Consider the following 13,941-nt stretch of genomic DNA (forward strand, 5'->3'; position numbering starts at 1 on the left):
AGGAAAATTTCCAGGAAGCTTGAGTGTTTCTAACAAGTCAGTCTAAGCCAAGTCAGACGACAAGAGTAGTGCTGGGAGTCAGACCTGCCAACACCTTCAAGTGTCCTGTGCATCCAGTTCAGAACCAGGAGGATCAACACAGATGAAGCAGTTTTACATCTGAGAACAAACTCACTGTACAATACTCTGTAATCAGCCTATCCTCTACAGCACTGGCAGCAAAATAATTAAAAATCATCTGCATTAATAAAGCTGCTAAACCAATTCTCTATTTAAAAGCAAGCTTGAAAATGTGAGACTGTGGCTCACAAGCCTGTCTAGAGGAAAGTGCCAAAAATGACAGGAGCAAGTGTGTTGGGCAACTGAAGGATGGCAGAGTGACATAGATGACAACATCACATCATTGTTTATATACAGACACATTAGAATGAGAAATGTTGGCACATTAACATAAAATCATGTTCTTGGTCCCATGAAGACTTTTCACTAGACAGTCTAATTCATAATTTCCAATATAATTAAAAGTCTTGGAGTCTATCTACTCTCCAAATGCCATTTTCCCACTTACCTCACCCAACTGCAAACAGTCTCCACTAGGTTCTGAAAATTCCAATGCTGTCACCTTCTCCTGGATCACTCAATACACACTCGTTCTCTACACACTGATCTATAACACGACATGCTATACAAATACAGCCACAGAGATAGTGCCCAATTAGATCTATTTGATCCCTTTTCCTCATGTAACACGAAACACTCCCTAATGAACAACTGCACAGCTGGTCAGTGTCTAGTATTTCACGTTGCTAATGCTAGAACTTCAGAAATAGCTTCAAGACTCTATAGCTTTACTTATTTCAAAATGCAGTTATTGTGCTTTCATCTCCAGAACCTGAGGAACAAATGCAGAGTAAATTTTTTTAAATAAAGCTCATTTTTCCAAGTATACTACAACTGAAACAATGCACACCTCTCCTCCTTCTCCATCTGTAATAATTACAAAGTAAAGGGTATCTCATTTAAAACTTCCCAGTATTCATGGTCTATCTGACCCTTAACAATTCATGATTCTGTTGTACTCTGTTTATCCACTGTATATTCAAACATGCCAAGGTCTTCACTGTTAGAATCCCACAATGGTTTGGGTTGAAAGGGAACTTAAAGCTCCTCCAGCTCCAACCCCTGCCACAGGCAGGGACACCTTCCACTAAAGTAGGCTGCTCCAAGCCCCATCCAACCTGGCCTTGAACACTACCAGGGATGGGGCAGCCACAGCTTCTCTGGGCAACGTGTGTCAGTGTCTCACCACCCTCACAGTGAAAAAATTCCTCCTAATAGCTAATCTAAATCTACCTTATTTCAGTTTAATTATTAATTAATTAAATTATTAATGAAGATACTTAGTATCAGGAAGCCAAGGTCTTTCATTTCCCTGCAACAGACTAATTAGTTTAGAGCACTGCAACCACTTGCTAATCTTTATTATTTTACAAGAGCTTTAAGAGCGTTCAAAACTGTAGCACTGTATTAAAGCCATATATTATATATTCCTTCTACTCTTTGATTTTGTAGTTTAATTTTAAAACACTTACATGTATGTAATAAGCAGTCCCTTTAATCTGCAACATTTCCACTATATTCACGAGGAATTATTTTCTTCTCTATATCTGCACTTCTATTTTACTGATCATATCAATGCTGAGAACCACCTGCTTTTCTAACTTCAGTATCACAGATCCTTTATTTCAAGCCTCTTTTAGCCATCATACATGCTGTGCAACAGTTTTTCATCTGTTCTGTTTTCTACTGTATACCTGAATGTCAACCCCTCTACTACCACCGCTATCACAGTATTATATGACTTATATGAAAATGCTCTGGATTTACTTGCCTGTTGTATGCTGTCTCCATTAACCATATGAGGTAGAAGTGGCACTTCATTCAGTATAGGTGTAGCTTCTAATGGAGGCGGCTGGTCGGCCATCATGTCTGAAAAGCATTCATTGACAACTGCTTAACCACCTGCCAAAACAGAGAGTGCCAGTGTCGGTTATGTCTTTGCCCTCCACCGAGTAATTAATTCTCTATTTTGCCTAACTTGGCAACAATATTTCAGAAGAAAAACAAAGTAGTGCCTTCAGATCTTTGTGTTTTTTTTTTCCTTCTTCCACAAAACAAAGTCAAACACTTGCCCAGTGATATTAATCAAATCCTTTAATGATAGAAGAACATTTGAAAACTCAGTAGGAAAATATAATCAGAATTCAACATTCTACAACTCTCCCCCCAAAATGTTCAAATAAACTGATTTTAACTGTAGGCAAAACTTACTATAAAATGCCCACTCTGAAAAACTTGTGCAAACTGACAGTCTTAAAAGCATGGAGGGGATCACATCATCAATCCAAGTTCTTCACAATGGAGTCTACCCATGTGGTCTGATACATTATCCTACTTTTCAAGCAGTGAATCAAAGCAACACGTATCCTCCTTTAAAAATAATGCTCTTCAAATATGCACCATGCATATACAACTTGACATGCCACGAGTGATGAAACAGGTATGTAAGTGAAGTAATTACACAGTAGCATAACTCACACTTATACAGCACTTTCTTCCTAATTTTGTAGTTACAATTTCTAAATTGCCTGTACTCCAGAACCCAAGGTTTAGGCCAAATAATACACACACTGCACACACATTTCAGTGTCTGTGATGATCAAAAAAGCCCCCAAACCATGCAATTTCCTTAATGTTGCAACATGTTGTCAATACAAAAGTCTGACACAGTGGAAACGAAGCTTAGGGCAACACAAGAGAGTGGAGTACTTCGTACAAGTGTCTTTGACTAAATGCAGAACTGCACATGGAAAAGTGCTGCACAGCTTTGGGCTTCTAGTGAATAATGTGTAACTATACAAGTCAAAATACAATCCAAATGTCAAAATACAACCCAAATGTTAGTGAATTTTCAGGGTATAGTTAATTCAGCATCCATAAAAAGCACAAGATAACAGGATACAGGAAATGCTGACATTTCCTTCTCCCTTCCCATTACCTCCTAAAAACCCATACAGAAGACAAAATGCAGTTAGTATAGTCCATTTCATAAAAATAAAAATCATTCCCTCCACTCAAATCTGTGCATGAATCAAGTCAGTCTACGCACAACTGCCAAATCCCATTTCAGTTCTCTACAGCCAGGATGGAAATGACAATGTCTGGGGGAGCAGGGGAGACAGGAAAACTCCTGATTAATTTTGTGCTTATGGGGCTGAATCTTCAGCAGATTAGCAACAGTGGTATAAATATCACAGCCCAACTGTTATAGTTTCTTCTGGTTTAACTCACGTTGTTCTTGAAGGGTTTGTAATGAAAACTGCCTTCACTATGATTTCTCCTGTGCTTCCATTACAAGGGAGAGGCTAGCAGCATCCACCAGTAAAAACCACATTCCTTCTTGTTTGCAAAAGCATCTCAAAATAACTGATACAAATCACACAGCCACAAAATGCAGCACAACAAAATACCCAAGACTGCCAAAGAAACCAGCTCATTTTGCATACCAATTGTTCTCTGGGTCTGCTCCAGGTGCAATTTTAAGAGGCCAAATATGACTGCAACAGATCAAGGGCTAGAAACGACCTCCAGAGTTTAAATTTATACCAGGTTTATCCTAAATATACTTAACTACCTTAGCATGTTAATTTGTTTCCTGAGTAATCTTCCATCCTATTTGTCAGATTTTGAATTACCTGTGCCAAAGAAACAAATTCATCTGATTGTATATAACGACTCCATTTAAAAATAACTGCATGGTAAACCTGCCAGTCAGGATGTTAACATTAGGGCAGAAGTTTCTTTCACACCTCTCCTATTTCTAGAGGTTTAGAGGTTAGATCTAAGTTTTAAGAGCTGTAACAGCAACTCAGTATACACAGGCAGACTGAAAAGACTTTATATATGTGCACAGTCTCAATTTCTTTCATCTAAGAACCTCAAAGACAACAGAAATTAGCACTTAATATAAAGGGGAAAACCCTTTACCAAAAAGCAAATATATCTGCATTCAAATGCTCAACTCGCCAAAATAACCAGCTGTAGAAAGACGTGTTCTGAAACAAGCCAAATACCACCTGCAATTTTAAATAAATAGTCAAAGTTTCTGTCCTCATACCCCACATTGGCTGAATATAATTCTCTGAGGCTTCATCTATGCTGCTGAGCAGCAGTGCAGCCAGGACAAACTGTAGAGCACAGCACCAACATCCATGTGGTTTTTAGACTCCTTCACCTACTGCCTAATGACACAGGTAGTATTCACATTTACACCTACACACATATGTTCTACTTGCTTGGTGTTGTAACTCCCTATTTTTCAGAGGAAGAACTTTATACTTGAAGCATCAGGAAAAAGTGTTTCTATTCAGTTGATGACAACCTCCAAAAATAGCAAATACAGTTTCATTTCTTAGCAGGAATCTTCATCTGGTCAGAGAAAATAGAAGTACTCGTGTAAATGAAACCATTTTAATAACTCTTGGGCAGTTTCACCTCACTTAGACTGCTCACATTTTACTGCACAGCTGGGCTCAGATGGCTGCAAGTGTCAGAACACCAACAATGAAGAGGAAAATCCCACTGCACACCAATAGATTTGCAAAAACCAGGTTCTTCTGGCTTTAGAGCACAGCTTCATTCCTTGAAAACACAGAAAAAAGAGCAGCAAAAGACACTTCTGCTCTCAAATGTAGCACCTCTGCTGGTAAAGAAGCATCGGTCTCAACTCCTCCCAAGTTTAATACATAAAATTTTTCAAGAGGAAAAAAAGCACACCTGCTGAGCATGTTATCAACAGGTTCGCGCTGCAAAAGTCTCCATTCATTCAAGGAAGGAGATGGTATTTGGGTAAATAAAAAGAGAATTCCTGAAAAGTTATTACATACTCAACACAATTTCCTGAAAAACAAAACAAAGAGAGATCTATCTTGAAAAGCCATTACCCACACCCTCTTACTGCTAGTCTAGAAGTCAGCCAGCTGATTCCAAAGCAAAGGTAGAGGGCAACAGCTGCAGACTCAAGGGTCTTAAACCCACCTCCACCCACAGCTCCCACCATACAAGTCCTACCAGTTCTCACAGCTCCCCTCAAATGCTGTCACTGACCTCAACCCCTTCGGTTCACCATAAACAACATTAGCTTGGACAGACAAATCCAGCTGGTGAGTTGTACATGGACCAAAAAGGAAAACTGCCTCAAAAGGCTTCTCAGGTCCCCTAAAGCTACTTTGCTCTATCACACGCTTTGTAACAGAGGCTAAGACTACTATATTCCACAGTCCATTCTCAGCAGGTAGGTGTTGTAAGCTTATCATCACTACCAACTATCCAAGTGGTCCGTTTTCAGAGTTGCAAAGGAATATATTGAGAATTACTGAATCACTGTACATGAATTAATAGCAGAATTTGCAGACATAGCTTCTAGAGCTTTGTTACCATGCACTGGAGGTTTTTGAGTACGGAATTAAACAGATTAAGTTTTAGAAAGGTTACATTTTGCAGGGAAACTTCTGGCCTGATTCATTCCTTTGCAATGGTTTCTATTAGACAGCAGCTAAAGGTCATTCCCAAACCTTGTTTGAGCTGAAAGATGAACTCAGCCCATGTAGACATTAAAAAAAAAGAAAAAAAGAACTGGGACTACCCATCTTGGAAAAAAACATTCTGAAGCACTCTTTTAGCAAAGCCGGAAGAAGTAATGGCAGGTATCACTTTTCCAATTTAACAGAAATCAACACGGGAAACAGCTTGAGTTTTGGCCTTCTAAGATTATTTGCTCAAGACACACACATCTAAACAGCTGAAACAGTTTGTCACGTATTTCACAACACAAAACAAAAATTTAAACTAAATAAAACCAGTCTGTATTTGAAAAATATAGCCCGAGAAGTGTTTCTGAGTAATTCAACACTGTGCTAGTGTAATACGGTTAATCATGTTAACCATATTAAAAGAAAGGCAATATTTTCCACTGACAGTCTCGCACTACAAAGGCTTCTAAGGAAAACAGAAAATCTTAATGACTAGCCTTCCAGAAAACAATTACAGCACACAGCGGCTGTGCCTGACCTCACTTCCTGACATAGTAAAAAATGCCGAGACTCTGGAAGACTGAAACATTGGCCTTCCCTTTTCTTCAGCCCAAATTCTTCTCAACCAGTGCTGCAGTCATCCTGGACCAGGGCCAGCTCCAGAGGATCCGCACTGAGCTCAGTGTTCATTGATTCATGCCTATTCCCTGCTGAAGAGAAAGCTGGGCTATTATGCTCCTAGACAGAACTAGAGAAGCAAAGGCAGGTAACTGAAGTGTCTCTGACACTAAGATCATCGTACTTAAGGCTGGAAAATATCATGGATTTTCATGAGACATTTTAAAATTAAAATCTAAAATAGTGAAATAGTTTCAATCCAAAGTGACATAAACAATTCTAGTACACAGGGGGAGTCACTAACAAATGTTTCTAGTGGCTTCAGTAAACAAAGCTTACCCCATTAGAAAGCCTCCTTTAACCATTCCATAGATTCACAGAACGGTTTGGGTTAGAAGGGACCTTAAAGCTCATTCAGCTCCAACCCCCTGCCAGAGGCAGGGCCACCTTCCACTAGAACAGCTTGCTCCAAGTCCCATCCAACCTGGCACTGAACACTGCCAGGGTTCCACAGCTTCTCTGGGCAACCGGTTCCATTGTCTCACCACCTTCACGGTGAAGGATTTCTTCCTAATACCTGATCTCAATCTGCTCTGTCAGAGTAAAGCCATTCCCCCCCCCTTGCCTGTCCCTACATGCCCTTGCCAAAATCCCCTTTCCAGATTTCTTGTCAGCCTATTTAGACACTGGAAGCTGCTCTAAGGTCTTCCTGGAGCCTCCTCTTCTCCAGGATGTCATTGGAACTATAACCTTTAATCATATTAATAGAATATGAGATAATCTATTGTGCAAATGTGTACTAATTTCACCTGTTTAGCAAGGTCTGAAAATCCTGTTATCTCATATTAAAATGTTTTCCAAGTACATTAAAAATCTCTCTCCAGAAATACATGACACAGAATCTAATGGGGGGAACAGAAATGGATTAGTTTCATTTCACTGGCCGGACTAGAAGCTAAACTGCTTTCACAAATGGTAGGAAAAAAAAAAGTTCATAAACCCACACAGAAGCTACCACAAAGACTGTCTTCATTATAGTAAGTGCTGGATTTAATATGGGAAAGCTCCTATTCCAAGGAGCTTAAGTGGAGACTTTATTTTTAAATAGAGCATGCCTGAGTCGGAAAGAACAATGTGTCCAGGACCTGAGAGGAAGTCTGATGGAGAGTTAGAAATATAGCTCAGACTTCCTGATTTCTAGGTTCAGTGCCTTATGCAACCTTCCAGCCTGATCAGAAGTTTACATTTACTGCAGGAAGTAAACTAGTACTATACTGCTATTTATTAAAAGCAGTGTTGTAGAAAACCCTAAAGCTTTAATAATAAATTTTTATATTACAGAATTACTTTACACACACTCTAAGCTAACAAGTTACACTGGCATCGGTATTCTCTGAAGGTTGTTAAAAAGAACATCAGCAAACCCAAACAAAAGTCATCCCCAACCTCAGACTAAGGAATAGCCTCGTCATGAAGATGAAACCTTTTTAAGGAATTATGAAAACCCCTCACCCCTCTGATCTGGCATTTCTGCCCTACACAATTTTGAGGTAGGAAAGATTTTGGAAAAATGATACGAGTTACCCTCTGCCACCCAAGTTTTTCAAATAAACAGTATTAACAAGGTGTTTAAGATATCATCCCGATCCTAAAATAGTTCCACAAGACCACACATGAGACATTCTAGGTGGACTAGTTTACCTTTAGCAAGATTAAGGGAACAAGAGACTTTATCAGATATAACAGAACCTCAGTTACAAGTTCAGCTCTGCAGAGAGACCACCACTGCTCCGTAACAGCCATCTGTTCAAAACTAAATACATGTTTTGATTAAGATGTTGGGATTAATTTATGACACCCAAGTGAATCTGTCTGCACCATCTTGCAGGAAGTTTGGCTTCCAGCCAGAAGGGCACCAAAACTTTGATACTGAAAACATTCTTCATGACTTATCCAACAAATGTGCTCTAACATTTTTAACACTTACAGCTGTAAAGCCTGATGTCATTTGAATCTAGATCTTGCAAGGACCTTGCAATTTTCACCTAGGTGAGGTCTGCAGCCCCAGCACAAAGAAACTCAACAAACCACCCACCCAACTCCCAGAAACACTGTTCAAGGTTTTCACACTCTGCACCAAGTGTTTTCTTTTGGAAATTCTTTTAAAATATTTTTCTGACATCTAAAAAGCAACAATTCCAAAAACATTTCTCTGTGTTTTCTGTTACTTAAATACTTATTCTAAAGCAGTGCTAATAGTTTCCAAGGTAAAATATAAGTGACCACAAGCCTTTTATCACTGCCCAGACAGACCTTCTGCCCTCACAAAGACCACCTGTGGATCAAATACATCAGGCCAGGCACCTGAAGGACCTCTAGTACCTTCCTGAAGGCTGCAGAAAGTTGGAACACAGACGAATGACCTGGGGTGGGGGTGAAGTGTAAATGCTCTACAGGAGAGCAGGGACAGGATGTAGAAGCAACTAGCAAATTACAGAAGGACATATTTTTTCTAAAGACCATTTAATTAAGTATTAAAGCTCATCTCTCAGGGTACTGTAAGACCTGACTGCTCATAGAAATTCTCCCTGAAGGAGAAAAAAAAGAGTGAGATGGAAAGCCCTCGTATCACCAAAACACTGCTAAAAATGCAGAGAAACAGCAGATACAACATACTAAGGCACTTGGGAACTCTGACCCAAGTGATAACATCAACTTTTATCCTCCCTTAGCAACGTGGATGAGGTTCCTGATGTGATTGTGCCAGAAAAGCAATAAAAAAGAGAATTGCTCCTCTCCACCCTCAAATAGAAACTACAGCAGCAACCGCCCATAGCACTGAAGAATTCTTTTCTAGCTTGAAACTACATCCCTCCAGATTGGAGTGTTCTATTCCATGGGGACAAAAAAGGCAAATGCAGAGTCTTGAAGGGTATTTAGTGCTCACAATAGGGGGCTATACACATCTTTGCAGTGACTGCAAAACTTCTTGCTGTTCTTCACAAGAGAAAGGCAACTGTTATAAACTGTGACCTGGGAAGGAAGTGTCTGTCAAAGCCCAGAGTACATTAGGTTTGACTTGATTATAGCTGTTATTTAACAATATGCTCATCAGTCACATTAGGGCCATGTCTGTCCTCTTAATTATTCCTTTATGAGGCCTGTAAAGTTTGCATTAACAGTTTCTATAACACAAACATGACATCACTTTTAGATAAATATTTTCTTTCATTGTTTTAGTTATTTTATGCCTTTACTTTTATTGCCAGAAAAGCAAATCGTATCCTAAGCACCTCTGTGCTGCTTCCAAAGAGACCAGCCCCATAAACCAAAACCCAGTAGCTCCTTTTGAAAGGTCCCATTCCTGCTTCTAGAAGTGTTCAAGAGAATTGAACACCTCAAAGGACTGAGCCCTTAAAGTGTTTCATTCTTATTTCAACTTCAAAAAAATAATAGGATTAAGAAATTTTCCAGCTGTCTCAATGTTGTTTTTAAAAAAAAAAAAATTAATAAAAAATTAAATGCAAACCTGCTTCTTTCCACCAGCCAGGAAGATGACATTTTCTGGCACAAGCACTCATTTTAATGACCTAAAGCTACATAAAGCATAACATTTTCAAGCTTATATTTAATAGCTTTTAATGAATGCAATGAAACAATGTATTTATTTCAAACATTATTTTCTAAGTATGAAACTGTGCCCCCTGCATTTCCAAACTCTGTTCTGGTTTTTCAGTCAGGACACCAGTTTATTTACACATTAACAACATACTACTGGAAATCTATGCCCAAACATCTATTTAAACCACTTAGAAGCTGTGGAAGTACATACACCAAGGTTCATTGAAAAGTAATTCCAAAACCACTTCTGATCAGAGCCACAAGAAGTACAGCACTGTGGAAATGAAAAAAAAAAACTATAAAAATATGAGAAAGGAAAACCCTGCAAGAACAAAAGCAGTTACAGTGTTCTCACAGGACTCGGGCCGCAGTCATGACATTAACTGTGGTAAAGAACAGCTGGAAAGCTCCAAGGGTACTTCTTTGCAAATACACACTCTAGAAAGACGATGCTACATTCTCAAGAGCACTTCTGTGTACCTGAAAACATGTACTGGTGCTATTGCAGTAACAGCCGCAGAGGAATCTGAACTGGTCAGCAAAAAGGTAGCTGGAGTTTACACCTTTAAGTAACTACAGATCAGAACAGATGAAGCAAAATGTTTAAAACTATGCCAAGATTTACAAGATGAGAATTGCAAGTTTCTACAGGGAGCTACACATGCTCCAAGATTCTGATATTCAGGTTAAGTATCCGGATAAGTAAGTACAATTCTTCCCTACGGGACAAACTTGGTCTTGAAGTGTAATGTAAACTTGAAACCATGGTAATTTTTCCCCTCAAAAGAAGCAAGTTCTGCCCATATTTTTTAACCAACCTCCTTCAATTCCAGGGGGAAAAGTTCTGTTTTGAAGACTAGGAGCAATCCAAAGACACAGCTACTGTATCTGCAGACAACTCCACTGCAACACAAACACATACTCCATAGCACCTTGCTCATATGAGTTTCCTCCTTACAGGGAGGAGAAAACCTAGTTTGTAGCAAGGAATAAATATCTAAGCATTTTTAAAAGCTTTTCTTAGAACCTTCAAGTACAAGCTGGCTGAGGACCTGCCAGCAAAGTGCACACTGAAGTGCAAATTTAAGTGCACCCTGTGCCCGGCTGAGCTACTTTGTCCTACGCGATGTATTTCCGCCAAACGGGGCACACAACGCGGGTGTCAGTTTGCTGAGCCAACCACCCCTCCTGGGATTATGCCAGGGAAGCCCTAAAACTCCGACCTTTTTAGAGCCAGAGCTGGGTAACATCTGACCTAAATTAAACTGGAGAGTGTTACGGGATGTCAGACACACGCACAAAGTTGGTACAGCTGGCATGATACAATCAAGATGCGATCCAAAAGTTATTTTCCAAATGCCTGCACTCCAAATCTTGAACAATAGTTTATTTACTTTAAACTTGACCCTGAGAGACAGCAATCATGCATATTATTAAAACCAACAGTAATAATGTTATTTCCAGGAAAGGGTGCCTACCACAAGACCAGTCAGAGCAGTCAGTTGTCAAATGCAACACAACAGAAGTAAAATCAGGACTTCACCAGACTAATACAAGGAGGAGTTTGCTTTCAGGCTTCCTTAGGCACTGAAGAAAGCAAAGGCTGACTTTCTGCTAGCTCAGACTCAACCTGCTTCTGCAGATCAACAGTGTGCTTGATGTACCCCATCAACATACAGACACAAACAAGCTTTTAATTTAAGAACTCTCTTATAAAACATGACGTCAAAAACAAGCATAAAAATACAGGGAAAGCAAAGGATTTCTTCAAGCTGTAAGAGATTATGCAAACTTCAAGCAAGGAAGAATTATTTTGATATACAAACTTAAGACTGTTTTTTTTGTGCAACATGAGAAGAGGTTCAAGCTGTAATGCTTTAGCTGCCCAGCGGATCAAATTAGTCTAGTTAAAACTGGTTATACTTAAACCAAGAGCTAAAACACACCAATAAATTACTTAAATTACCACATCTGAGGAGTCTCATGGTAACAGACCACGTGCGTTTTTTTTAGTTCATGGAAAATGCAAGGGAAAAACCAAGTATGAGATCATACACATGCAGTTTAAGCAAGCACACTTCACCCAGCATTTGTGACAGGCCAGGAACACACATGTAACCATTTATCACAGCTGATGCAGAGCACACACTAGAATAATTTGCTTCTGTATCTGAACTTTAAGTATTTATTGGTAAATCAGATAACCTGCTACAAGCCTGGGGATGTAATCACATCTTAACAGCATAAGTGGAAATCATGAGTTTTGAAGAATATAAGGATGACAATTATGTGTTTTTATAAAGATCCTGTTTTAAGAAATCAAAGCATTAAAAACCAAAATGACAGTTTACAACATATCAAAAAGCTGTTTATATAGTACCTTCCAAAACTGAACAGTTCTTCTAAATAATCATTCTCCCTGACATTTTGAAATGGACAAAAATCTATGCATTGGTAAACTGGTTAATCCTTCTGATGAAAACAGTTATTCTGCTCAGTACTAATATGTACCATCTTACACGTACTTACACAGACCCTTACAGCCTGGCAAACATTAAAGGCTGCCTTTACTCCTTCAACTATTGTATGACGAACCCAACTGAGGTTATACATTAATGGTACTGATCTTCACTAGTTTAGAACCCTAATACTTCATACACCAGAACTGAAAGCTACTGATGCTATCAATGTTAAAGCTATTTAATAGAGAGCACTAAACTGCAGATAAAAACACTTCATCTAATTTTATAAACCTGCATTTAACCTGCATGGTTAAACAATTTCCCTCCCAAAATACCTATTCAACTCCAGGAGAATATAACAAGCTTACCAATTTATTTCTGTAAGAAACTAAGTGCTGATCAATCTTTTGCTCATAGGACACATTCAACTTTTCTCCCAAAGACTTTCTTTGTATTTACTTATGTATTTTCATACCATATTCTATTTTACAACCATGAGCTACCATTCAGTTCCTTACTTGATTTCTTCTGTTGCATTATACCAAACATGAACAGGCCTGAGTTAAATTGCTCTTCGTAACTGCCCTTCACAAAGTTGAAACTAGCGTGTTACACTCAAATTTTGGTGCATATTCACAACAGGAAAACTATTTCTTCATTAGAGGGGACCTAACTTCAGCAAAAATATAGTCCCATCATAGAAAAAATAAAATCTGCTTGGATGCCTTTCAATTCAATGAGCAGCACGTTAGCTGTGATGCAATGCAAAACCACAGTTCCATCCCCTAACACAGTTGATGAGTGATTGCTTTCTGCAAGGCAGCAGCCACATTAGGCTAAAGAACACACTGTTGTAAGCTATATACAGCCAACATCACATACCAAGTGATCAAAACCTTGTCAAAGGACAGGGTTAATTAATAACTATGTCATAGTTGTGTAGTATCAATGCACACTCATTTTGAGCAGTATTAGCAACTGCTCTTTCCTGATCCACAGCCAGATCGTGAAACACAAATTCAAATATACAAATGAACTAGACAGACAGACCTCCACCCCACAGCAGGTGGTTCTACACCTAAATGTTCTGACTGAGGAAGAGCTTGACAATGGTCTTCAGGACATGCTCCCGGCAACCCTTCGAAAAATGAAAACAACTACTTTGTGTCTTTATGTCAAAAAGATGATTTCTGGTTCACAAATACTTTATACTGCATCTGCTTATTCCTCTCCCATGTAAAACACACTACTGTAGCCAAGAGCTTCTAAAACTCATCTTTACTTTGGACTACTTGTATTTTTAAGAATGCAACTGCTGTGGTTTCATGACAGTCTCATGTATCAAAAGAATTCACAGGAATCTTTATTAAAAAAAAATAAAAAAGCTGGAGAATTCTTGCTCTCACAAGTGCCATACTGTGACAGTACTTTCTGACAGATTTCTTTCTGCTTTTCAAGCTGGTCAGTTCCATGACCTGGTAAATTCAATGACTAAGGAACTCAATTCCATGAGCTCCAACTAAAAACAATCTGAGTAAGGCCTCCTAGTTGGTCACTTATCAATACTCTACCACCCGCTTGAACTGTTTTCTACACAGGAAACACATTTCGCTAAAAACAGAATTTACTTTCTTTATCCAAAGGCCAAT

At 38.9% G+C, this 13,941-nt stretch overlaps 1 protein-coding gene across 1 annotated transcript in view; it reads right to left on the bottom strand.

The window, feature by feature from the left end:
* LOC134174781 (fibronectin type-III domain-containing protein 3a-like) overlaps window positions 1-13,941 on the bottom strand; it is a 46,166-nt gene that overhangs the window by 26,654 nt on the left and 5,571 nt on the right. The window contains exon 3 of the mRNA XM_062640024.1: window positions 1,892-2,022. Within this exon, the coding sequence (XP_062496008.1) occupies window positions 1,892-1,987 (96 nt within the window). The 5' untranslated portion in view covers window positions 1,988-2,022. The remainder of the gene's footprint in view (window positions 1-1,891; window positions 2,023-13,941) is intronic.

The sequence above is a fragment of the Pezoporus occidentalis genome, unplaced genomic scaffold (assembly GCF_034315485.1).
Source record: "Pezoporus occidentalis ecotype Australia unplaced genomic scaffold, CSIRO_AGI_Poc_V1 ctg63, whole genome shotgun sequence".
NCBI lineage: Eukaryota > Metazoa > Chordata > Aves > Psittaciformes > Psittacidae > Pezoporus > Pezoporus occidentalis.